The 26712-nt window shown below is 30.8% G+C and overlaps 2 protein-coding genes and 1 non-coding gene across 8 annotated transcripts; 2 read left to right on the forward strand and 1 right to left on the reverse strand.

Annotated features, from left to right (window-relative positions):
• The first annotated feature begins 1029 nt into the window (after nucleotides 1–1029).
• Nucleotides 1030–3271, forward strand: LOC100786853 (uncharacterized). Of its 2 annotated transcripts, XM_006590447.4 has the most exons (5): nucleotides 1032–1377; nucleotides 1504–1836; nucleotides 2174–2326; nucleotides 2580–2714; nucleotides 2858–3271. In XM_006590447.4, the coding sequence occupies exons 1-5, from the start codon at nucleotides 1288–1290 to the stop codon at nucleotides 2897–2899; spliced, it is 753 nt and encodes a 250-aa protein (XP_006590510.1). In that variant the 5' UTR covers nucleotides 1032–1287; the 3' UTR covers nucleotides 2900–3271. The 2 variants fall into 2 exon arrangements, with proteins under 2 accessions (XP_006590509.1, XP_006590510.1); XM_006590446.4 differs by having other exon boundaries at nucleotides 1030–1836.
• An 8576-nt stretch (nucleotides 3272–11847) lies between these two features.
• On the forward strand, nucleotides 11848–11919 carry TRNAT-UGU (transfer RNA threonine (anticodon UGU)). Its single transcript has one exon. It is a non-coding gene; the product is annotated as a tRNA-Thr (tRNA).
• A 1623-nt stretch (nucleotides 11920–13542) lies between these two features.
• Nucleotides 13543–18463, reverse strand: LOC100808415 (uncharacterized). 5 transcript variants are annotated; one of them, XM_006590450.4, is made up of 4 exons: nucleotides 17656–18091; nucleotides 17257–17317; nucleotides 17011–17142; nucleotides 13543–16733 (listed from the first exon to the last, which is right to left on the reverse strand). In XM_006590450.4, exon 4 carries the CDS (start codon nucleotides 16689–16691, stop codon nucleotides 13665–13667), a length of 3027 nt encoding a protein of 1008 aa, XP_006590513.1. In that variant the 5' UTR covers nucleotides 16692–16733; nucleotides 17011–17142; nucleotides 17257–17317; nucleotides 17656–18091; the 3' UTR covers nucleotides 13543–13664. The 5 variants fall into 5 exon arrangements, with proteins under 5 accessions (XP_006590513.1, XP_014619260.1, XP_006590512.1 ...); XM_014763774.3 differs by lacking the exon at nucleotides 17656–18091 and adding an exon at nucleotides 17455–17602; XM_006590449.4 differs by lacking the exons at nucleotides 17011–17142; nucleotides 17656–18091 and adding an exon at nucleotides 18136–18463.
• Nucleotides 18464–26712: the final 8249 nt, after the last annotated feature.

Genomic DNA, 26712 nt, shown 5'->3' on the forward strand with positions numbered 1-26712 from the left:
TTATATAAATGATTATAAACGACTGCTTCTGCTGTTAAAAATAATATTTACTAAATTACTACTTTAAAGACATCACTTAGTAAAAAAATAAAAATAAAAGGCAACTAATAGTTTATTTCAGTTCGTTGATAAATGATTAAATTTTATTTTAAATTCTTAATAAAAAAAATTATTATTTTGACTATTTGATATATTAAAACTTATATTAAGTCTATGTTATGTGATGACGCCATATATAAAGATTAACTTTTGTGTTAAATGATCAAGATGATCTGTTTTAATATATGGAGAACTCAAATCAATAATTTTTTTTATTAAGAATTTATAATAAAATTTGGTTATTCATAAAACCTTTAACATATTTAAGTCTTTAATATAATTAGGTTTATTTTGATCAAAATTGTAATAAAATAATTATAATTCATCGTAAAATAATAATATTTTATAATTTAAATTTGCGTAATGTGTGCATCTTAGCATATTAGAGTGCGTTTGCATAAGAGCTAAAAGCAATACAACCAGCATTCACAGGAGAGCTTCAGCATCCTTGCTTTAGTATTTTTGCTTTGGAAAACATTTTTTTCGATGAACATAGATACAATACATTTCTAAACACATCCTTAGTCTATATATATTGTGAAGTTGACAAGCCTACTTGAATTGAATAGCACCATCGTGGATAACAATTTTTTTTACTGCACATGAATAATAAAATCTTCATCCAAGTATTTAAAACATACACAATGTTTAACATGCGAGACCTCTAATTAAACTTTAAAAAAAAAAAAAAAACTTGTGTTAATTAATCCTTATGCTCAGTAGTAAAAGATACATTCCTTTTAATATTAAATACATATTTCTGTAAACATCCATTCTTTTGTATTTAATTTCATTTGCTTCAAAGAAATAATTATTTATTTTCAATGTCTTTCTAAAATAATTTAAAAACAATAATGTTTTGCTTAATATAAAATAAAAGGGCAATATTATTCGGAGAAAATGACTTCTTTATATAGGGAACTAAGAAGGAGAAGCATGGACTCACGCACGCACTCATTGTCTCTTCCTGTGTCATGCCATTAAAGAGAGACAGAGATGTGTTGTTGCTGCAGGCCTTCCATTAAATAAGTCAGAGCTCTGCAGCTTCTCATAAACAAACACACAGAAAACAGCACTCCCTCACCAGCCAAGCTAAAAATAACTTTGTTAATTTTTATTTTTATTGTTATTTTTTCATTGAGGCAAGCAAGGCAAGGCAACTAGTAGTTTCTTTCAGTTGTAATTTCAATGTCTTCTGATCTCTATACTTTTGACATTTCTTACCAAAGACATTCAAGCCCAGACAACATGGTCTCCTATGATGGAAATGGAAACTTTGTATTTTTCTCTGACCCTCACTCTTTCCCTTTCCTCACTGGCTCACCAATTGATGATGTTGTTCAAGGGAATTTTAACACTTCTCTTGACCCTTTTTCCTCTTCTTTCTGCTCCTTTTCTCCTCAGGAAAACCCTGTGCAACCTCTGTCTAATATAAAGGGTGAGTTTAGAAGTTTCTCTTATTTGCATGGCTCCGAAGTGACAAGTAAGGAATGCCAAATGGGTGTGGATTATACCTACAATCAGCACTTTATTTCTCAAACTTGTCATGGTTCTGAAAGTGCATCAAAGTTAATTCAAAGGAGCTTCAGCTGTACCTCTTTTGATGAGAAGCCTCGTTTCCCCTTTGAACCTCACCCTGACACTCTCATGGATTTTCAATGGCATGCTTTGAACTCCCCTGAAAACACTTTCTTCGCAGCATCAATGAGGAGAGTGTGCAGTACAGGAGATTTGCAGGTATAGTATTTCTTTCATTGTTAATTTTTATTTGAGAAAATAGTTTATGTAATCAAATAAAAAATTTACATGTATGGTAAATTTGTTCATTCCTGTACTAACTACTTTTAAATTTATATTCATCATGATTTATGATCAGATTTTTAATTAGTTGATAGTATAAAGTCTTGAAAACATAAATGGAAAGTGTAAAAAAAATTACCATAAAATTATATCAGCTGTAATTTCTGATTCATTGATAATGTATAACAGTTAAACTCCATAAATTTTTACACTCATAATGCATAGAAATTAAACTCTATTTAGTTTTATTAAACTTTGTTTAGTTTTTGTTCAGAACATGAAAGCAGCAGATATGTCTCAAACGGAGAGCCCCTTGTTGGAGGAAGGAAACTTCAAAGTAAGGCGTTATAGTGCCGAAGAAAGAAAAGAAAAAATCTCTAAATACAGAGCTAAGAGAAGCCAGAGGAAGTTCAATAAGACTATTAAGGTAAACAAAAAAGCACCAGCTATTTGACTATTTTGATTATTTATTTATTTATTTATTTGGACGTGTATTTGACTATTTGTTTAGTGCTAATAATTGAAAGACAAGAATGAGAATGATGTATTAGTTTATAAAAGATACGAAGGAATTTTTAGGCAAATATATACGAATGCATGATTAGGAGAAGAAAATAGATAAAAGAAAAGAAAAAGGTCTGAATGTGGCTGCTTTGTTGTTTTGTGTGGGTACCAACCAGTATGCATGCCGAAAGACACTAGCCGACAATAGAACCCGCATACGTGGCAGATTCGCACGCAACGACGAAATCAGAGAGATTCCGAAAGCACCTTGTTCAAGTTCAACCACAGAAGAATATGAAGACGAGTTCTGGGTAAATAAGATTTTAATTTATTGCTCTTCTTAAATCTCAAGCTATATACATTAGAGTTAGACAACACATATTGACATACTCCATTGTTGACCAGTTAAATGGGGTGTCGATATTTATGATTTTTATTTTTTATTTTTATGAAGGTTGAATTCATTGAAGGATTAAATGAGGAGGTCAACGGTTAGAGCAGAACAATGTGCAGAGATAGTTATGGAGCTCCTCAGTTTCAGTAGCTGTGTGTGTCTTTGGAGTCTTGACAGAAGCATCTTTCTTTTTATGAGTTTTGGCTGATAGTCACTTGACAACGAAACAGCCTTTTTGTATGCAAAGGAAAGAATTCCGAAAGGCTTTTCAATTTTAATTTTTTTTTAATAAAGTCGCTATATTTAAGATCATAAGCTATGGAAGTCAAATGTAAGTTGGGTAGTTATAGGTTGCTTCCACTTAGCTTTTTGCTTAATTGTATTTGATTTTGATTTCTCTTGGTTGCGATTTGTTCAGTGTATATAACCATGTATCATATTCAATAATCAGGTAATGTATTTTATTTTCTTGTACAGAGTAACTAAGGTTATTCTCTTTTCTATGTTGTGTGGATATTACTACAAATCCAATAGGACTTGAATCTTGACCCAACAATTATGTAAATAAGGATTAAAGTTGTTACTATGCATAAATATGAAGGCAGGAGCACGTAATTTTTTTCAAACACATATAAAAAAAAAAATAGCATGTAGGGGTGCTTTTTTTCAGACACAAATTAAATATTATAATACCCTAGTTGCTATTAGCATTCGTAATTAACCAAGAGCATGTAGGACTCATAACCGCAATTCTGCCTAATTCCAAGTGATGTCTAGTGAGTAGTGAGGAGCTCCAACTTTCCAAACAACAAATATGTCCGCTCTGTAATTAACTAGCCCGTTGCTGACAGTCGCAAACGCAATTAAATATTATTCGAATTTATTGTGTGGAATTAATATACTGAGTAGCTTCTACATTCAGCTATTTTGTTACTGTAGTTTTAATCGTCAACTTGGCTTAGTTAGAGGAAAAAACCTGTTGGTCTACACAATTTGTTGGCAAAGGGATTAAAAGATTTTTGTTGAATTTTTTAAAAAACTATAAATTTGAACAGAGATTAATTAAATATGAAGTGAATCTATAAAAATTTGTGATATTCCATAAATAAATTTATTTCTATCAATAATAAAGTGTATATTCAAAATAATGTGTTTTTTTATAAGCTAAGGTTTTATTATAAAAAAAATGCTGGAACAAAACATAAAATAATGTGTTAAAGAATATAATGTTAATATTTCTCAGTACTTTTAGTCTACTTAACCAATCTGTTAAGATTATGAATAAAACATAATTGACTATAAGAAATTAATACTAAAAGTGTGCTTCATTGTGTTTTTGTTTGTTACTTTTAAAATTTATCTTAATTTTTTTTTTCAAAAATCTAATTGATAGAGAGTAGAAATGAAAAATAAGATGTAAGGGAGGAATGAAAATCATGAATAATAAGAAATTAAAAGTAAAAAATTTAAACAATTACGAAATTATCTAGTTTCTTATTATTTCAAAATAATTTCAAAAACTAGATTTATCAAACATTTTTTATTTTTAAAAACATGAAAAAACAACTTTATAAAAATGAAACAAACAGAACCCACTACATAAAATATTTGATTGTGCAGCAACTGGCTTAAAGCATAAAAATTTGGCAACCAACTGCACAATTTGACTGCCATAGCCCATAGCATATGATGCTATTATTGCAGCAAAACAAGGCTCGGTTGGATGCAATTCTTGTTGGTTCTTTCCTAGAAACAGGAACTGATAAAGGCTGAATACCTAAGTTTTAGGGGGCGCCAAAAGAAAAAGAAGCATCCACTTAAAGAAATCATTCGTTTTCTACTGTAGTGGCAAATATAGTATTGTTGCATTAATTCAAGATATCAATTTTGTTAAGTGGGATTTTCCTTTTCCAATCAGATACTAGTCAAATAAATTCCAAGGATAAAGGACGGTTAATCAGTAGTTTATGTTTACACATTTTTATGCTGTCAAATCGTTGCCCATAATAAGCATATTTAACACACAACAATCTCAGGAAAAAAAAAAAAAAGGGCTACTTATAATTAACTTCAGTTTCAAAACACACAATTTTCAATCCTGTTCGTCTATAATGGCACTTGATTAATAATCTAATATATCTTGTTGAAAGTGAAAGTCTTTTAATTTTAAATATAAAACAGTCATGAACTCAGTATTGATTTTTTTTTTTGAGAAAAATCCAAACTTCTCTGTAAATATTTAGTGGTGAATACTAAAAGCATTATTTATAATGCAACACAAAAAAAAAAAAACTCATTATAATTCTTAATAACTACAAATGAATCCTTTTTTTAATATAATTAAAATTAACTTGTGATTTTTAAAAATCAATGTAAAACTTTTTGTTCTCAAATATTAATTTGTCCGTTGTCAAATTTTTAAAAGACAAATTTGAAGATTTATTCAATACTTTTTCGTCCAAAGGATTTACTCATTTTCTAATTATGGACTTAAAAAGAAAATATAAGATAGGAGGAGCTGTAACTTAATTCAAATATTCTTTAGGCCATTAGACATTAGTGTGAGTTTACCAAAAATAGATTTTTTTATTTATTTTTGTTTACAATTCTTTCATGACAGCTCAAATTTAATTAAATTTAAAGGGGTGATAAATGTTTTTCATTTGACTCATTTTTGTTCCCATTTATTCAGAATTTTAAAAGCATGCACCAAAATATATGTACTGTTGCTCTCGAGGTCATAAAGACACAAATAGGCTACTAACTAAAACCATGCCTAGATGATTATGCTGTATACAAATGTACCATATGTTGAAACAGAGGTTGGCAGCAATGCTCACAATCACAAAGACACGATATTACATGAACAGTAGAATAAGAGAAAATATGCTGTATAATGATAATATAAAACAGTTTATATTAGTATTAATCAGGTTTTTTTTTTCAAACTACAATAAAAAATAATTTATTAATCTTTATAATAATTATTTTGAAAGACATAATAACAGTAATTTGTTATTAGTTTATAGTATAAAAGTTTTTATAATGAAAATACATAGCCATTAAATTTATGGAATAATGAAAGGAAGCTCCATCTATCTGTAGGATAATGTCACTTTATAATAATAAAAAATCTTGAAGATATATCAACAGACGACTAGATACCAGCACTATAGATTCTCTTCTTAAATAATGAGGTGTCAGTACAAAGAGATGCTTCTGATCGTAAAGTTTATATGTTTCTTCTTTTGATAATATCCATTTTCATAGCCCTCTTCAAGTTTTGCATCTTTTTGTACGTATAATTTCATGCAAGTCATCAAGTTTTGCATTTTTTTTTGTACAATTTCATGTAAGTCGTCATGTTTAAACTCGAAGCAATTAGTTGAAAATTTAAATATACTAAATTCATATATTGATTATTTTTTTGCAAAAGTATATTAAATTAAATGATAAATATTTGCTCAAAATTTTTTAAAAGAATTACATGATTTTCATTCTCATCAGGATACGTAAGTGTCATGTGCAAATAATTCTTTTTTCTTTCAATTTTCCCCTTATTTTTATTTACATTTCTTTTTGTTCTGGGATATATATGCATTGTCAAAATTTATTAATGTGATTTGAAAAGAACAATAGTAAGTTACTGTAAAGTTAATAGTTTTATCTTTTTTTTTTTTTATTTCATGTATAATCAACTCTTGAAAAGTTATTGTAAAGTTAAAACCAACTCCTGAAACGAATTAGTTAGCGACAACTAATTCTAATGTTTTTTTATGGACTCTTTATTAAAATTAATAAAGTTAATGACAGGTCATTATTAATTAAAAATTTCGAAATGCCTTCAATTGCGACCCTTTCGAATGTGATCAAGGTTTAAAGGGAGATGGACAGAGAAATTAAATAGAGATTATAATGCTGATAAAATTAATTATGATGAGAACCTAAAATGATTCGAAAGACCCCACTTTTGACCATCACAGCCTAGCAAAAATGAATAATGAAAACTACTTCAACACCCTATGATTGCAGTGCTATAAGATGAAAAGTCCGATTAGCCTTTAACCTTGGCTCATTCCAGAGACCCCCAAAGATCGAATTTTCAAGCAAAAGGAGAAAATGAGTGCTAAGGAAAGTTGTCCACTGGATCTGTCCTGTTGTCAAGTCCAACAAAAAGCCTTTTGATTCGTATTTACTCATTAAGAATATTTTTCTAGCGATAATCAAAGACATAGAAAAATGTTTTATATATATTTTGGCACACGAATGGCACGGTTAGTGGACCGGCCTAGAGCAATATAATATGTCACCGGCAGACAAAAAAAGAGGTTGTGCACTATTGACGATAGAACTTTTGTCTGGGGTAAGATTGGAAAAAAAAATTAGAACTTTATAATTACCCATTTTAGTTTTTATCTTGCATAATGGGTGGAGAATCCAGCAAGATGGATAAATATGAGTCAGATAATACGGCAAACTATGGATATGATATGACAAATGGTTCCGGGCCAGGTGCACAATTTAGGGCAGTAAATTCATGCCCCCCCCCCCCCCCCACACACAAATAAAAATAAAATCGTGTTACTTCCATGTAAAAAGTTTCTTACTCAACTCACATACCTCACAAATCACAATAGTGCAAAATCAATCTCCTGTAAATATTTCTATTTTTTAGCTATCTTTGTTTGGAAAAACTGTGGTGGATTCTGATATTTGATATTTTGCTCCTTCTACGCATGTGCTTGACAGGAAGTCTGACATAAGATTGGAACTACCACAGCCATATTCTCTTAATCTCTTCCCCGCAACATAAGTTGTTGGATTCGAGTATGTTACGTATATATTAGTGCCTCTTCTTTTTGTTTTCATGTTTTGGCAAATATGTTGATAATAAGCTTGAAAGAACTAGGATGGAAAGAAAGAATAGAGAGGGAAAAAACATGAATAATAATATATTTTCTTTTATTTTGTTTAAGAGAAAAGAAAAAGAAAATAAAAAGAAAAAATGATTTCTAAAACAAAAATTTAAATTTTCTCTTCTAGCTGTCTTACTTTTCATCTACCCACCACTCCAAAAATGATAAAATCTTAAGAAGAACTGTACTACCAAAATTAGCCACCATAATTAAAGAGTTCGGAATCTAATTAATTCCATAGTAGAATCTCATATTTCTAATATAATTTGTAGTTATTAAATCCTAACATATATGCCCTTGAAGGTTTGACTTTTTGAAATCAATGATGAGCAAGCTAGAAAATAAAATCGGAGCACTACCACGAATGCTAGCTAGGGAAGCTCTTTGGCATAGGTTTGATGGGTGTTTTTGTTTAGTATGAATATTGAATACATTATACGTAATAATGAAATACAAATTACATAAGCTAAAGGAAGAAAAAAAGAATATTCGAGGAGTCAAGTGCTATATGTTCCTAGGTCTTGGCATGCACAAGACAAGAGGTTCCTCGCGGCCAACGTCTAAAGTATCCACAACTCGTTTTCAATTCAGAACTCTTTCTCAACTCTTACCAAATGTCTGATAGCGACACGCACTTGTTTCTTTATTTTTATTTTTGTTTCAATTCAACTCCATTACTAATTTTTAGTCACGACACAAAAATAAAGGAAAATCTCCACAACAAACTTACCAACATGTGCAAATAAGTGAAATGAAATGACTACGCTAGTGACTTTTGATGTTGGGGCGCAATACAAATTCCTCTTCCGCTTCAGCAGGTAGCGACAGAAGCAATCCTGTATGGTGGTAAATCACGCATTCTAGCATTCTATGTAAAACAGTAACTTCCAGACAATACCAGCAACCTGCTCCTCTCAATTCTCAAGTCTGGACTTCGTTCTTGACTAATTATGGCATTTTTTCTTAAAATTCCTATTTAATTTAAATTTTATTTGGTTTCAATTCTTCAAAGTTCAAACTTCGTTGTGTTTTCCTCCCTGTTAGTGTGGCCACGTAAGTTATACTTTTTCTAAGAAATACAAGGACTGAGATAAATAAAGTTTAAGGACTAAAAGAAACTCATTTTTAGAGATAAAAGTATATTTAACTCCACATTTTATTATATTAGGCAGAAAATGCTTCTGATTTTTTTTTTTGTTGAAGTAGAAAATATAATATATCATACCAATAAGATGACAGAGAAATGCTATAACACTTCATTTGCATCTGCAGTTGTACTCTCTCGCATCCAATCACATTTACTCGTTTGCTAATTACTAGTTTTGAATGGCTTTAGAAATTAAAGGATATGTGTCCTCTCCTTTTATATATATATAATCAGACCCGACCCAATTATTGATCGGGCCACACTTACATAAACAAATAGTATTGGGCTGGCCCACACTTGTTAAAATTCCGGTACACGTAGCTAGCCCAACCTTTTATCTCTCTATTCATATTCATTGCTGTTTCTATTTTCAATCCGTTAACACTTCTTGATCAAAACGCACGGTTTTGTTATTATTCATTAATTCGTCGTAATTTCATTCTCCATGCATCTGTTTATTTTTGTAGCTTAAACGTAATCAATCTTCTTGGATATTATTATATATCGAAAAGCTAGTGTAAACTTTTGGATGGAAACGAAACGATGCAGGTAGTGCTAAATTGTTAATAGTTATTTTGGACACTGAGGAGACGATCAATAAAGGGGTTCTTGTTTCGAAGACACTCCAGCTCCACAAGTATTCTTGATTTCCATTTTCTGCTTGATCGTTACATTTTGTTGTTGCCGCACATGCATGCATGTATTACTTTTTACTGCTTATTTTATCTGATTAAAGTTAGAAAGCGTCTCCATAGTTAATAATCTTTCTTTTGTCAAAAACTAAAAGCAAAGAACATTTAGCTTGCTCCAGGATAAAAACACATATATACAGGAAGTGAGAGCGTCAAAGTTCAGAGGAGTTAATTTTGATCGTTTTATTATATCAGGATTAGATTTTTGATAAAACATGCTTGGCCATGATCAAGATTAATTATTTTCATCTACCACTCCCATGATACATATTCCTATGCATACATTTATATGTGTGTGATCAAGATTATTATACTTAAACCTAATCATAACCAATCATTTTTATTACATGACCAAAATTTGCTCCCCTGGCATTCTCATTTTTCACTTAATTACAAATATATCATCTTCAAAGTAGTACAGTTTATGACAATTGTTGGAGCTGGAAAGACCAGAATGCTTTTCATCTGACCGAACCAATGGTGGGAAATGAGACTGCATTGCACAACTTTGAGTCCCTTTACCGTAGTATTCCAATTCCAATTTTCTTGCATCAAATTAATACCAATAATTCCCATCAAATTTAAGCTGGACTTTGTCATATTCTAAGTTTTTGAATTTGTTTCCCTTTGTTTTACCCTTTCTTTCTTTTACCAATGCAAGGATCAAATTTATTCTTAAATTCTGCATGGTAAGTAGTCTTGGTATGGTTGCCTGATCAATTTCACCTTTGAGTCGAGTTTAAGAAGCTTTGGTAACTCTATTAAACTGGATTAGTTGTAGCAGTTAAATATGTTTGATTATCCTTTCTTATTGAACAAATGCACAGGGAACATATAACATTTGACATTTCTTTTTGGTTTATGAGCTCTCATTTGAAGTCTACACCTTGTAACTAAGAATTTACAATTGCCATCGGATTCTCATTCTCTAATAATAATTATGTTGTCAATCTGTTATGGCATTGCTTCATTTGCTGCATTCTCTCTGCAGAACCCAAGAGTAGGAGAGGAGCATGTCAAGCAATCATCTCACCATGGTGCTGCTCCAGCTGTTCCCGGGGGACTCTCAGAAAATGTTCCTTTAGGTGTCACTGAAATCTGTGGTGACCAAGTCAGTACTTCGCTGCAAACTAGAGATTCTAATTCAACTCAAGAAACAGTTGCTGGTGGCAATTATGAGATTGGGACCTCATCTAACTCAGAAAAGCTGAAGGAATCGGACACTGCTGTAAAACTTGGCTCGGCAAAGGATTCTGAAATTGAATTTTCTAAGTTGGAAAAAACTGTCATCTTAGAGGAAGAGGAAGAGGAGGATCCATGCCTAATTTGTTTAATAGGTGATGTAGCCACAGCTTCTTTATATATTCAACTTCTTTGGCTTTCAGCATTAACTAAGCTTTAACACGCGACAGTTATCCTATTTTCGTGGGAATTTACAGTTGTTGATGTATCTTCATCTTTTTATCCTCAGAGTATGATGCAGAGAATCCAAAAAAAATATCACAAAATGTGGCCATCATTTTATCCTCAGATCAATAAGTATGTTTTTTCCTTCATCTCTTGCATCTGACACTATCACTTTTGATAGCAGATTGGGTCCTCTTCTTCGCTATTTTGCTTTCATGTTTTATATTTGAATCAAGTTTTATTGGCGAGTGTCTGATTTTAATATAACCCAATGAAATGATATTCCCATCGGTGGATTGGCAAACCACCACAATAATAGACAAAGCAATATTTTTTTCGATGATGGATTTTCCTGTTAAGCTTGCCTTCTATTATCCCCATCGTTTTTTGCTTCAAATGTTCAGATGAAAGACGTGCATTAAAGAAAGTTTAGTCATGTGATGATTCATATATACATACATCGCATCAAGTAAGAATAATATTTATAAAAAAAAATATCGTTTGTTTTGTTATCCAAGAACAAAGAAGTTTCCAGTCAAAAAAAAAAAAAGAACAACGAAATTTGTGTTATTTTTTTCATTCGATAATTGAAGATTAATTTTCTTTGAGATTTAAAAATTGCTGAAATAAACTTCACTTCTCCCATTCATAACAACTCATTTATAAATTTTTATTTTCTTTTAAAAAGCACACATTTAATATGTTAGAGAATTGAAAACAATTTTAAAAAATTAATAGTATATAATCTCTAATAATAAAATCATAAACCATGACTAGAATAGAAATTTAATTTTAATAATTAAAAATATGAAAGATCTCCTCATTAAAAAATATAAACGATTAAGGTAATAGGTTATAAATAGATTCATTCAGAAGTTGTAATAAGAAGCCCCTATAGCTCAGTGGTAGAGCGTCAGTCTTGTAAACTGAAGGTCCGTAGTTCGATCCTGCGTGGGGGCAGGAGTTATATTTTTAGCAAATGGTGGCGTGGTTGTCCCAAATTAAGTTCAACTGCATTTGACACTTTAGTAATCTTAAGTATTTTGGTAATTCATCCTTTAGTTACTATTTAATAGGTACCACTTAACGAAATAAGTAGTAAATAGTACTTAACATATTTTTTGAAAAAAAATTAGTCTAACCAAATTTGATAATTAACAGCTATTTTCCTTGGTGCCCCAGCGCCCCTCGAAGATGCTTTAAAGCATTTCAACAGTTAAATTATAATACTACTCCGTATAATAGTAATAACTATATGGCCAGCAGACCAGGTGAAAGGAAGTCTTTGGTTACACTAAATTATTAATAATAATTATACTATCAACTTATTCATTCATTTATCCTACATACATATAACTGAAGTCTTTCGTTACTTTAATGCCTCCAAAATTATATTGGAAATCCACAGATCATAGACCAAAAATAAACTGAGCTAATCCAAAGATAAAAACTGGGACCTTACGGTCAGTTATACTTCAAAAGGCCTGAGTAACACAAAAAAAACCTATCCTATAATAAGATACTATATTTTTAGTGCGGTTATAGGTCACAAATGTATGTGTATCAATACAACCCAGTATATTGCATAGCCAAAATGGACGATAGAACGAAGGCGTTACATGATTGCCGTTAAATATTACTCCGTAGTATGTGCGTTTGGTGACTCTAAACACTTTGGATGCAGTGAATTGCTAACCACTGAAGTCGACTAATTATTTATAGGTAAAATAAATGATGATCGCAAGTATATTCAGACCACATTCTGTTTTAAAATTCCCAATGTGTATATATAATCACTTAATTAGTCACTAATTATTACATATAAAAAGTTTGTTCAGTCCAATACATGAGATAAGACTTCCACCTTTAATTTGGGGTTTGAAGACGATTTGAACGTATGCAGTCGTACCCCATAAATGAAGAGGATCTCCCTTTTTGTTGCACCATGGATCACCTCTAATTGAATCAACTTCTATTATGGCAAAGCAAGTACAACTGTAGTTTCAATTATTCATAAATTTAATGATTTCACAGAACAGAACCATGATTACACACAATCTATACAGTAACTATAAAAAGAAAGAAGATCGAGCAAAGGAGAAGCTTTTATTGAAATTTGTAAAGCATTGTTGCAAAAATATCTTACGTCTGAATAAATAGCAGTATAGCACATAATAATAAGAAAATTTTGTAACTCAAATAACAGGGAACAGCTACTTGTATGGTGTAAAACATAACCAAGGAATGATACGGCAATGATGACATCTACACTGTCATCTGTAAAAAGCATTAGAAAAAAAATATGAAAATGCGTCCTCACATGCATACACTGTAGCTAGAATCCCATCATGGTGGCATCAATGTGATAGACCTTTCATCTTTGAATCACTTTCCAGATTATGCATATCAAATTATCAATGCCTCAGACTTCCGGATAAAAACACAAATAATTTGATCTTGTGGGTCCCTAGTATAGCCGTGGGAATTGAAAAAATAACAAAAAAAAAAATCTACAGAAGGATCATCACAGAATTTCTATAAGGATGCATACTAAGTATGTGAGGATAACCAAAAAGAAAATACTTCCTTAAAATTGAAGGCATCTCATTTCAGATTTTCTAAAAGTACTGTAGAAAGAACCATATGCAGAAATTTTATTACAAATCGTTTGTATAATTCTAGAGTTTCCTTACAAAGATACAAATCTAAGTTGAAGTGTGAATTTGGACATTTGCATTAAGCCTGGTAAGTTTGCTCAGTGTTTCACGAGCAGATATGGTATCTGGATGATCTTCACCACAAATTGAAGCCCTAATAAAAACAGCCTTCCTGATCAGGTCATCCCCTATGTCAAATTGAGCACCTCTTAGCATTAGCTTGGCCCTAGTCTCGAGAACAGTGGCTCTACACAATGCTAACTCTTGCCAAAGACAAGGATTCAACTGAGCATTAGTCTGGATGGATCTCCAGCAAAGTGATTTGTCCAACCACTTGTCAACCGGGGTAACAAATGCTTGGTCTGCAGCTTCCAATGCATTGGTGCACAGACGCAGAAGCTCAAGAGCGGCGGTGCATCGAGAATAAGTAATGAATGTATGAATTGCAAGAGGCAGAACTACTCTTTTGACAAGATATAAAAGCTCAGACACCTTGACCTCAACAACCACAGGATCATGACCAAATCCAAATAACAGAAAACAAGCAGCCCATAAATGCTCCAGATTTTGTGATATTGGCCCGTGATTGATGATAGCTTGAATCATTGCTTGTGCAGCTCCAGTATCGTCTCTTCTCTGAGCATACAGTTTGATGAGATCATTGATATGGATATAGCCTTGCTTAGTACTACTTCTTGCAATATTAAATCTCAGCAGCAAAGAAGATGCTTCTAATTCTGATTTTTTGGCATACGAGGATGTGAATCCACATGTTAATAATTGCTTTACTTTTTTCCAAAAACATTTTCCCTGACATCTTTCCGGTACCTTTTGAGCAGCAAGTGACAATAGGGAAACAGGAATAGCACCAGGTGCAAACCATCCACTTACCAGCACCATTCTGGTGGCCAAGCTTCTTGGACCATCTGCATGATCAAATATGGAGAAACAAACATCAAAAAGTTGCAGAAGGAAAGTATTCTTCCTGAACGAGTGAGCTTCTTTACCACTCCATGACATCTCCTTCAAAGGCATTCTATTTATGGTATCTAGGAGCCTGCTTGGTGTTATGGGTAGTTCAGACAAAATTGCACTGATAATGGCAAGGCCAAGAGTTAACCTTCCAACTTTCTCCTCAATAATTCTCAGGGCATCAACCTCGGCAACTGGATAGTCCTTGCCACTACCTAGCATTAAAGACATTGCTTCAACTCCAGATAAGTATGAAAGTTTCAAAGGCTCCAAGTTCATGATGCGAGGAAGGCATGTTGATATAATTACATGTGTCTCTCCCCCAAAACGAGGGAGAAGATCCATAACAAGTTTGTGATCCCACCAATCTTTTTCACTTTCCAAGTTATCAATGACCACAAGATACGGTATGTTTCTCATCAGTTCCTTGCGAACTCTAGAAATTGCTGCTACTTCCTGCTCTTCGAAGCCTCTTATCTGTGTTTTCTCCAAACCATTCTCAACTCCCACATCAACTTCTAAAAGAGATCTGATATTGAGATAGTTTTGCCTTATGTATCTGCTCCCTCCTCCTATCCATAAAACCATCTTGTATCTCTGATGAAATCTGTAAGCAAATTCAAGAATAAGTTCTGTTTTTCCAATTCCTGAATCCCCAGAAACACAAGCAATTCCTTTCCCATACAAAATCTTCATTCCCCTTTTCCTCTTACTATACATTCCCCGCTTGAGCCTTAGATGGTTGTGCCTATTAGAAAACTCAATACCTTGCAGTTCAATCTCCTTCTCTGATTCCTTCCATACAATTGGTTCTTTGTCCTTCCTGCTGCCATTTCCCATATGTCTTTCCCTCCATCTCTCATCTATCACATTACTCTTTCCCCAACCAATTCTCACACTCTTTCTCCTGGGTCTGGCCTTAAGTTCAATATAATCTTGTTCTGCATCTCCTGTGACATCACCAAAAAGTATAAATTCCAACTGTGAAAGCTCTTTCTTCCTGCCAATGAAATTCTCATTTCTAGCTAAAGGAAACTCCTCTTTTTCTACCTTTTCTCTCCATTTTGTCAAACGTTCTGCAACACTTCTCCTTCCTAATCTCATTGCTAATAATGTGACAGCCCTCAGTATGCAATCTCTCCAGTTGCCATCCTGAGCTTCCAATTTGCACTCATCAAGCCGAGAGAGGCCATGCACAGCATCTTTCCACTCTTGTTCCAACCCATCATACGACAGCCAAAGTTCCCCTCCATGTTTTTCCCACAGCTCACCCCTCTTTTCAATTATATCCCTTACAAGACAATCAGCTGGACTCAAATCAAAGTAGATTGGGATCAAATTCTTCTTGCTACAGAAAAACTGGAGCTCCTCAATGGTGTATTGGTTCTTGAAAGACTTCCTTGTTATAATTACTATCCCAAAAGAAGCAGCATCCATTGCTCTCTCTGCAATGCCAAGTTTGCGAGAGCTCCTACTTCGAGCCCTGTCTGAAACAAAGCAACTGATGCCTTGAGTCTCTAACTCAGCACACAGCCACTTAGCAAATCGTAGTAAAGGAGGTTTGCAGCCGTGCAATCCTATGAAAACATCACAACTCCTCAGCCTATAAGAAGAAAATGATGTGGAACCTGGAGTGGAGGATGTTCTATGGTTTCTGTCTTTTTTAATTCGCTTTTCTTTCTGTCCAGAATAACCATCCTCATGGCGATTGGAGTAACTAGATATGCTGCTACTTGAGATGCCAACTGAGGAAGATATACGATCAAGTTTCTGCAAATCAACTGAATTACATCCAGCTGGAGATGCAGATACATCTGACAAAGTACATCTAACATTTACAAGTGAATTTGGTTCTGGAATCTCTGAAGTGGTGCTTGAGGGAGCCAAACCTAAATGAATTCTGTTACTTGGAACATCAAGCCTGGCTGACTCTGATAATTGACATGATGATGGTGATCTTGGAGAGAAGAAGGGTGACTGGTTCGCGGAAAAGAAAGCAGAAGATGATGATGACATATTCCTTGTAGTCATGGCTTTCAAGGACCCAAACATGGGGCTCTCTTCCTGAATATCCATGCCTGCACTGGTAAGATTCCCAATCATGCAAGATAGCAAATCCCATGCACTCAACCACACGATTTATATCTGAAGTTGGGATTATGTCAAAGTCAGTCACAAGATTTATTCCAATAACCAATAAGCAAAAATGAACCAAAATTGAATGTTCTACATTGGTATGTTCATGCTAGTGCTGGGAAAAAAAATATAGAAAAATGGTTAAAGTGGCATGACCATCTAAGTTATAAATCTCAAATTTTATAGGGGAGGTAAACTTTACAGAGAGAATTAAATTCGTCAACTCGCAAAACAGAAAAAATGATTACTAGGCAGCAAGAGAATCAACTTAAACGGAAATACTTACTTTACAGAAAGTAAGGTTTTGGAGATGGAAAGGAAAAAGTTTTCAAAAAGAAATTGATTCTGAACTGTGAATACTCCAAAAAAGATGGTATCTCCTTGGGGCATACACTCATTTGATGCTCAGGATTCTTGTCTAGTTAATTCATCATCATATAAAGAATAAAATCAGAACCCCATATCGGAGAAACAGAGAGGGGTGATTCAAAGAATCACAAAACTGCATTGGGATTCAGATCTGAGTACTTACAAGGATACCAAACTGAAACACAGTTTCGTGGATTCTGTTTTTCGCCTCCAACCAAATCAATCTGAACAAACGAGGAAGGTCATAAGACTAACACTTACAAGTACAGCAACAGTAATGAAATAACTAACACCAATAAAAATTAAGAAACACATCATTAGCAGAACAGTGTATAAATTAAATAAAATACATGTTACATACTATTCAATATTACTACATATCATTAACGCGTCAACTGGATCACAACTATTGAGTGAAAGGCCAACACACTTGGTGAGATATTTGGATGAGAGAAATTTATGAGCTGAGAGTATTTGGGAGATACCTCACACTCACACTCACAACGGTTACAGAAAAGAGGAAAAAGGACAAACTCGTTGAAAATGAAGGCAAAAACTGTACCTTTTTTTTTTCTCAGAAGGGGAGTGAACAAGTCTTGGGGGGTTCAGAAACTCTAGCTGTTTTTTGATAAGCACGCTGTTTTGTAAGTATAGTATAACTAAAAACCTGTCTCTGACAGTCTTAACTTCACCCTTTGGTTTCACACTCTGTCTACTATCATTATTTGTGTGACTTTCTTCAAACTTTATAAGACATTTGCCTTTTAATTTTCCTATGATTCTTATTTCTTTGGGTATTTTTAAATTTGTGTCTGCAAGACTGCGAAACTAGTGCAGAAGGGGAAGGAAGGAGCACAGTGAGAAGAAAGCAAAGCAATGGGACCAAAGATGGGATCTGACTAGGGTATGGTTGGAATGGAAGTAGGCTCCACAACCATTTATACCACTGTTAAATTTGCAGATATTCAGCACTGTGATTTGGGAGCATTTTGCATTCACTTTGTTAAAAAAATGAAAAGAGAGAGAGTTTCCTTTTTTTTACCTGTGGGGTGCTTAAAAGGCAACTTCGATTAAGATAGTCAAAAGCAAAACGTGGTGTTTTGTACTTTGTGTGACTGACGTTTTGAGGTTCTTAACTTCTAAGGAATCATCTTCTCTGCACTGCCACCCTTTCATGAGTTGTTTTGTTTTTCCTCTTCTCTTCTCTGCTCCTGCACTACTACTTCTCTAGTCTTTTTTCTTTTTTCTTTTTTTAACGTAGAAATATACACTCACAACCTCTCACTCTGACCTATTGGAATGAAGAACAAACAACGCTTACCTAAACTACATGTAATTTCTGAAAAAGTTCGACTACAATTCGGTTTGGAATCAAGCAGATTTCAAAATCCTTTGTAACTGTCTTTAATTCTGGTACCTTCCATATATATTATTTTGCTGAAAAAAATAATTGTGAGAAATTGTAACTCACGACAGGATTACCATTTTTTAGGATATGATTACCTCATTTTGTTAATACGACAAAATAAACCTTAATCATAAATTCCATATCATTAGACGTGATTTTTTGTGATAAGTTACCAAGTTCAAGTTCTGAGGTAAACTCTTTAAATAGATTTCATTGCCTCTGTGCAGTATATTTTGATGTTAGTTACTTAAATTTTAAGGAGTTTTTTTTTTCATAAAATTATGTTGTATTTTCGAGAATCACATTCTTAAAAATATTGTGGTTAAAAATATTATTTCTTAGCATATATAAAAATATTATATTAGTTAGTTTAGGAGATACACGCATAAAAAAAACACATGATTTTATGGTAAGTTAACAAGTTGTGATTTTTTTTCTACCACTCTACGGGTATAATTAAATAATATATTAAGTTGATGATTTCACAGTATTAAGTCCTTTACGGGTAAAACTAAAATGGATATATATCCTTAAATTTAGCTAGGTGATAAGTCCTTGATTTGTGGAGTTTTAAAGGGCATTTCCATCACAATTTGTACCTGAGTAGTCATTACTTGGGGAAAAAATTATAGAAGTCATATGTATTTTAACAAAAATTTATTAATCTTTTTTTTACAAAGAAAATTCATTAATCTTAAGAATTGTGAAAATCATGAAAAATACATGTTACTTCAATCGTATTGCTTCCTCGTTGATGAACTTGGTTTGTGAATAAAGAGATTAAGAGAATGAAAGGACTGAATTTAGAAAATTGAATAACTAATAAAGAAAATAGTCGCAACTACATCATGAGAATAAGTTGAAGAACATATATTTAAACCCCTTATAAAATTCTGCTACAAATTAGGCGTAACTACACACTTGCTTGTAGATGTTGATTGAATGGCTAATTTGTTGGCAAAATTAACCGGAAAAAGAAAAGTTAGCTTAAAGATTGAAAAGTTAACTTATTAAATTATATGTGTTTGGTATAATTAATTTTTGAAGTATATGAATAAATTTAAAATAACTGTAAAATAATAAAATTATAATTTATTTAAAAGGATGAGCAAAAAAAATTAATAAATATATTAAAGATAAAAATATATATATATATAAAAAAAACTAAAAATGAGAAGTTAACATTTTTAAAAATATTATTTCAAGTAACGTTTGAAATAACAATAAAAGTTATTTTAAAAAAATATTTATCACAGTCAAATAAACTTTCTAACCAATGAAAAAAAATTAGAAGCTGGTTGAAATGTCTTGACATTTCAATCAGTTTTTAATTTTTTTTACTAGCTGAAAAGTTTGTTTGATTGTTTGGTAAATAAATTTTTTCAAACAACTTTTATTATTTAGTAAAAAAAATTAAAATGTTAATTTCTAGCTTTTTATATTTTATACTCTTTTTATCTTTAAAATATTTATTCAATTTTCTTATTATCCCTTTTAAATAGGTCATTTATATTTTTCTATATCCAACGCTTATAACTTAATAAATTAGTTTTTTAACTTCTAACTATATATGCTAGTTTTCTAACTTTCAACTAATTTTATTAAAAATAACCTTACAAATTGATTGAGTTTCTTGCATAGAAAAATTGCTCGTGTTTCTACTTTCTATGCCCAACTTTCATGCAATGATAACATAATTAATTGATACTGTAGATGATAGATCAAATTATATTGGTATAATTTAAGTAATTATTACACTATTTTATAACTTAGTATAGAACGTGATTTTTATCGATCCAATCATTAAATTATATATACATATTATTAAAATTGTTTGTGTAAAATTTTGTTAAAATTAAATAATAATAATAAGGTAATCAAACTATCTATATTTTAATATATTTTGAAAATTTTATATTACGTGAATTTTAATTTGTATAAATGAGGTAACAAATAATTTTGGATTAATATGAAAGGAATAAGGATTAAGAAAATGAAAGAGTAAGGATTCGGTTAGAAATCTACATGGGGTTAAGAAAACAAAAAACAAAATTGTGGAATCTCAATTTATCACCACGTAATTTCTTGGATATTTTTTCTTTATTTTCTCTTTGCCACACTATGAGGAGTTGAATTCTCTTATCACTGATGCAAGTTTATCTTACTGCTTGCTTTTATTCTTCATGCATCCATATATTGACAACTCATGGATGATGTTATATCTACAGTTACAGTCGAAAAAATAGGTTAGAGATTAGAAACGAGGCTAAATACATACTGTAATTAGTAATGTTTTAAGTTCGATGAGAATAGGGATGGCTAATTATGATATCTTTTGAATTCTTAGTAGTATTGCTACCTCTAATAAAGGATTTATAAGGAATCGGGTGATTAATTGATGGAAAGAGTTTTGATATACAGAAAACTGGATCCTAACTAATTTTAAGGGAGTCATCGATCCTATTGTTAGAACTTGCGTTAAGATAAATCTTGGCTAGTTGATGTGAGTTAGGAAGACATATATTTGCAAAAAAAAAGAAAAAAAAATCAAAGTGACTACAAAACAAACAAACTATGGCTTAAATATATTTGATGAATAAGAATTTAATTCAGTTGGTTAAATAAGACGTATAAGTATTATAAATTTTTTTATATTATATTTAATTTCTATTAATAAAAAAATGTGTAAGATCTATAATAAATGATCGATTTTTATTTTGAATCTCTAATAAAAAAATCAATTATATTAAATTCATGATATTTTAAAATTTGTATTTTAAGTTCATGTTATTAGTTAAATAATAACATTACATTATCTCAAATATTGATTTATGTCGAGAAATTTAGGTAAAGTTGAACTTTAAATATTTAAATTGATTTTGTTTGTTGATAACCCTCATTTAAAATTTAAATATGAATTTTGACTAATTTTGTGTGTATTGTATGAGCATTTATATATTTAATAAAAATTATAGAAGTAATAAAAAAATATTTCTATTGATAAATAATTGTGAAACCATATGTTTTAACATATTTAGGATTTTATTTTATCGGATATATATATATATATATATATATATATATATATATATATATATATATATATATATATATATATGGGAGATAAATTTTTTTAAAAAATATTTGGATTAATATATAATTTTATAGTTATCCTTTTAATGTAATGAGTCAAGCTTCAAAATTAAAAAGAAACTAATTTTAAAGAGTATTTAAGAAGAGGAAAAAATAGAATGAGATATTTAATATAAGAGAAGTTATATAATTTTAATAAAAATAGGTTATAAAAGGTATTTTATTTAAATAATAAATAAATAAATTTACAATATAAATAGCAAGTTAAACATAGTTTGTAATGGTATTTTTATTTAAAATAAAAATTTAATTTATATCTTACAATATAAAGATAAAGTTGAATAAGATAAGGAAATCGATGAATGAAACAAAAGATAGAATGATGAACTTGATTTTGCAATGTGTACAAATGACTTGAAAGGAACGACATCATGTTTCAGTCAAGGGGTACGGCAACGAATCCATGCACATAAAACACGAGGAGAGGACAAGAATACATCAAAAGCAGAATTCAAAGTTCAAACAATAAATTAATTGGTACTTTTTTTAATATATAATTGGTTATTTGAATAAATTATTTTATGCTGACATTTACTTTAATTAATAAAACGTGTAGTATAGAAAAACAGCATTATGTTGGCATTTTAGTAAATATTAATATATATTTTTTCTATAAAAAATATTTTACATAATTAATTAAAAAACTAAATTGATATGAAACAAATATATTTGCGGCAATAATACATAGACGTATTAGCTTAAGGATTTTGTTAGGGAGTTGATATTGCACTCAAGTAATTAAGTATAGTTAATTAGTTAGACTAAGAAATTCATAATAATATGTAATGTTTTTAAAATATAACCAACATGATTAGGTCTATTACTCATAAGATGTGACACTACTCACACTAATAACTAGTAGTTTGTATCATTTAAATATATAACAAGAGTTTGATTTCCTGATTATATAAATAGAACATTATTTAACAATATTTATGAGAAGAGAAATTATCCCTTGGTGGGTACTCTACTTCCTCTAGGATTAATGTGGTGAATCAAAATTTAAATTTCAACTAAAAAACACTTACATTTGATGTTTGGAAGTGTCTCGAACAATTTTTTTAAAAAAATACATATAAAGAAAAAATGATAAATATAAATATATAGAAGTTAAATAGAATACTTCATAACTTATCCTGGGCACATGAATAAATAAAAATAAAAGGCATTGGAATACCTATTTTATTAAAAAAAACATAATGTTTAAAAATTGAATTGGTTAAGGTAATGGTTATTTCTTATCGAATTGACGCTAATAAAATTAGTTTTGAAATAAATAAATAAATATTAAAGGATCATCATAATATTATAATACTGAAAAATAAGAATAAGACATGTAAAACAAAAAGGAAATGGAAAATATCTTAACTTTTTATTATTACTACCGAAATGAAACAATTTTTTGGGCAAGTTTTTAGGTCATTTATACCTATTTTTATTATTTTATAATTTTTAATTGATTTTTCTCATAGTTGGCCATGTAGTTTATTTACTATTCCCCCCCCCCCCCCCCCCCCCCACCCCTTTAAAAAATAAAACGTTTAATCTAGTGTTGACAATTTTAACAATTAATTATTTCAAGTTATGATCAGTGTAAAAGTTTTTGTGATCTTACTCACTTATATGTTAAAAGATTATAAAAACAATTCGACTTTGAAAGTAATTTTGTTAGGATCAAGTGTTGGCTGTGTAATTAGAAATAAAAAATTTGGTAAAATTTCAGAAACTCGCATAATTAAACGTATGTAATTGATATTGTGTAAATAATTTATTTGTATGTATGTATAAAAAAGAAAGACAAACAACGTGCTCGTGGTGGTTTTATTTCAAGTATTGGCTGTGTTCTTCCGAAAATAAATAAATATGAGGATCCTGGGACGCCAACACAACACACTGACCGTTGAGTTGACTTAAAGCAATGGCATTGATGTTTGTAACAATTAGTTAGTGTGAAAGGTTCTTTTGAGTTTTGAGTGGATGAGAGCACATGCTCCCATGTGAGACCAGGTTTATGGTCTTTCCAATGAATGGCTTGGATTAGGACACATCCTGTTACTAATATACTACTACTAGTAGAGTATAAAAAGACAAAAACAAGTTTGAAATTGAGCTGAACCAAAACCCATGTTCAGTGATGCTCCTTATTACCTTCCCTTGTGGCCAAGGCGGAAGGTAGCAAATTCATCATTAATGGGACCCAAATTGTGCAAATATAGGGAAAATGTCTTTACAAATACTACTAGTAAAACCAATTTTATAGTTTCCCAAGAGTGTGTTAATTTTAGGTTTAGGGTGCCTTTGTGTTTTCGTTTGCAAATCGCGTATTGACAAAAGCATCCAAAATTTTCTTTTTGCGTTTCATTTGTGATTATTTATTGGACTTGTCTCAAAATGTGTGTGACAACAAGTTAGACGGACAATTAAGATATTCTGGATTTAATATAATTTACATTTTTTTTCAAACATGTCCTCCACTTAGTTTAGTATTTTTTTTTTATCAATTCTATAAAGACCATATTCTTTATGCATTGTCTAAATAAAAACTGTTTTTTTATATAGAATTAAATGATTATTTATCTAAATTTAAATTGAATCAAACATGCTATTAATTAAAACTAAAACCACTTTTTTTCCTCTCCCTCTAAAACTTACAATGTATATCACCTATAAAGGATATCAGACTAAGGATGGAATTAGGAGTTGCAATTTTGCATGACATTCAACTTCTTATATGCTTGTTAAGATAGTTTTGAAACAGAAAAGTTACATTTACAAATGATTGTATCACGCATAATATAGTTTATTTTATATTATTAATTTTCTGCACATGCAATCATTATCTTTTAAGAAATTTGGCTTCCAACGTCTCATTCCCACACTTTGATCCTATAGAAGATAAATTCCGCAAGAAAGAAATTGATATTTGTGTTTTAGGACAGTAAATATGATCTTGCATACTTTGTCCCTACTTAGCATATACTGCGTAGCACATTATAATAGGACTGGATAATAGCTAAACTGTGTCATTGTCTTGGAGTCACATCTTGATGGGGTCTTCTAATATGATAATAGCTAAATACTATAAGATAAATATGTATTTATCCTGTGGGCTTTTATTAAAAAGTGGGACCTCTCTTCTTTTTTTTTTTTTATTTAAAAAAAGTGAGACCTCTCAAAGAAAAATGATCCCCAATTGTGCAAATTCACCATTTAGAAAAAAATTCAATCAACTCAAAATTACATTTTTTTACCTCTTGAGCGGCTTACTGGTCACAACTCCTGTGGGAGCAATGTGTTACCTTGCGGATTGGTAAATGAGAATCTATGTGGTAAATATTTCCCTTTTCTTTCTTATAATGATGATGATCCGTGACTTGATTCAAGTGGTATAGATTTAGTTTTTTAATAAATAAATTGAGTTCAAATTGTGTATATAAAAAAATCTTACTAAAAAAATGATTTCATCATATCATAAATATTTCCAACTCAAACAAAATTAGCAGTACATTTTAAAAAATATACATGTGTTCTAAGAAAGAAGTAATGATAATAGATTAATACAGTAATTATTTAGTATAGAGAAGAATATTTCGTTATAAGTGGTGGGTGGCAAAGCCGTACGTGTGCAGGAACCTACCTGGAAAGTGTTGGTTTTTAGGCTGCATTAGTGGTTCACAAACACACCCTTTACTTTAATTTAATTTGATATTTTATTTTAGGCTGCATTGATGAGCGCACTCTCGTGGCTTTGATTGCATCACTCATGAGTTGTGACTAACGTAATGATGAGACCCATAAACGGGAAGCCATGTCGATTTTGATTACATTTATAAGTATAATTTTAGTATTTTTTTTATTTTATAAAATTATCGATTTTTATTTTATTTTATGTTAATGAACACATTATTTTTAAAAAAGAGTCGTCCATTGTAAATGTTATTGAACACATTTTAGTTCATACCCAGATTTAAAATTTAAAGAGTGAAGTGTAAAGAAGGAGAAAGGAAGTGACAGAAAAGAAACAGGTTTGAAGGTTATTTATTAGTAGTAATATATAACTAACTAATTATGTGCAGCTAGACCTTGGATTTGTGTGTAGAATTAAGTACATGATGTAGGAGTTGGGCAATCTCTATTTTGGTGCCAATATTTGGAGGCATGTCGGCTGAAATTGGGCAACCAAGGTCCATTCAAGTCCAAGCATCATGATTTTGTGCCACGGACACAAGTTAAATAGTAAGTTAACTTATGACCAAGCACACAATCAGCTGGGGTGAAAATAATCAGACAAACCAAATTCGCCGCCAAATTATTGTGGTGTGAAAGTTTTAGTTAGTATTAAAAAAATAAAGTATACATCTTTTTCGAAAGGTTAAAGAAATTTCTCCGACAAAAAAAGAAGAAATAGGGAGGCATTAAAAGCAAGAACATATCTTCTTTGTTTCTGGTCTCTGCTTCTATTTTTCTTAGGCTGCAGTTCTTCTCTAGACTGTTAACACTCAACACATAACTTTAAAAAAAAAAAAATCTGAGCTAAATTATAACTTCGATCATTATTTCTATTCAAATTCACAATTTCATCTTCTAATTGTTTTCGAGTCATTTTTTTGTCTAAATTTAACCCCTTTCGTAAAATTGTCAAAAATTATTTTTTAACTGCTACTTCATTGTCTTCTTGGCGGTAAAAAAAAAAGCTACAATTAATGAAAAAAAAACCAAAGTAAAATTTAAAAAAGAGGTATAGAAAAGTTTTTTTTTTAAAAGAAAAACAAAAGAACTTTGCGTTTGTACATACAGAATTAACATGTCTATTGGAAAAAAAGCCCAACGTCAAAGAAGTCTGTCTATCAAAGTTAATGGGCCAGTTTGTTACATATTAAAAGAAAGTTATCTTGGTATAAAATGATCAAGGGATTATTTTTTTAGAGAATTAAAAAATGAATAAACTAATTTATACTGTTTAGAAATTAGAATTATTGTAAATGGTTTTAAAAAAACCGCTAAATTTCATGAGAAGTTATTTAAAATACCTTCTAATCTTAATAAGATTTTTTTTTC

This window comes from Glycine max, chromosome 11 (genome assembly GCF_000004515.6).
Source record: "Glycine max cultivar Williams 82 chromosome 11, Glycine_max_v4.0, whole genome shotgun sequence".
Taxonomy (NCBI): Eukaryota; Viridiplantae; Streptophyta; class Magnoliopsida; order Fabales; family Fabaceae; genus Glycine; species Glycine max.

Excerpts from the sequence above, each read along its gene's own strand:
- LOC100786853 (XM_006590446.4), top strand. The coding sequence starts at position 1,288 with ATGTCTTCTGATCTCTATACTTTTGACATTTCTTACCAAAGACATTCA. Across the intron at positions 1,837-2,173 it reads GCAGTACAGGAGATTTGCAG|AACATGAAAGCAGCAGATAT; the intron begins GTATAGTATTTC and ends GTTTTTGTTCAG. Across the intron at positions 2,715-2,857 it reads AATATGAAGACGAGTTCTGG|GTTGAATTCATTGAAGGATT; the intron begins GTAAATAAGATT and ends ATTTTTATGAAG.
- LOC100808415 (XM_006590449.4), bottom strand. The coding sequence starts at position 16,691 with ATGATTGGGAATCTTACCAGTGCAGGCATGGATATTCAGGAAGAGAGC.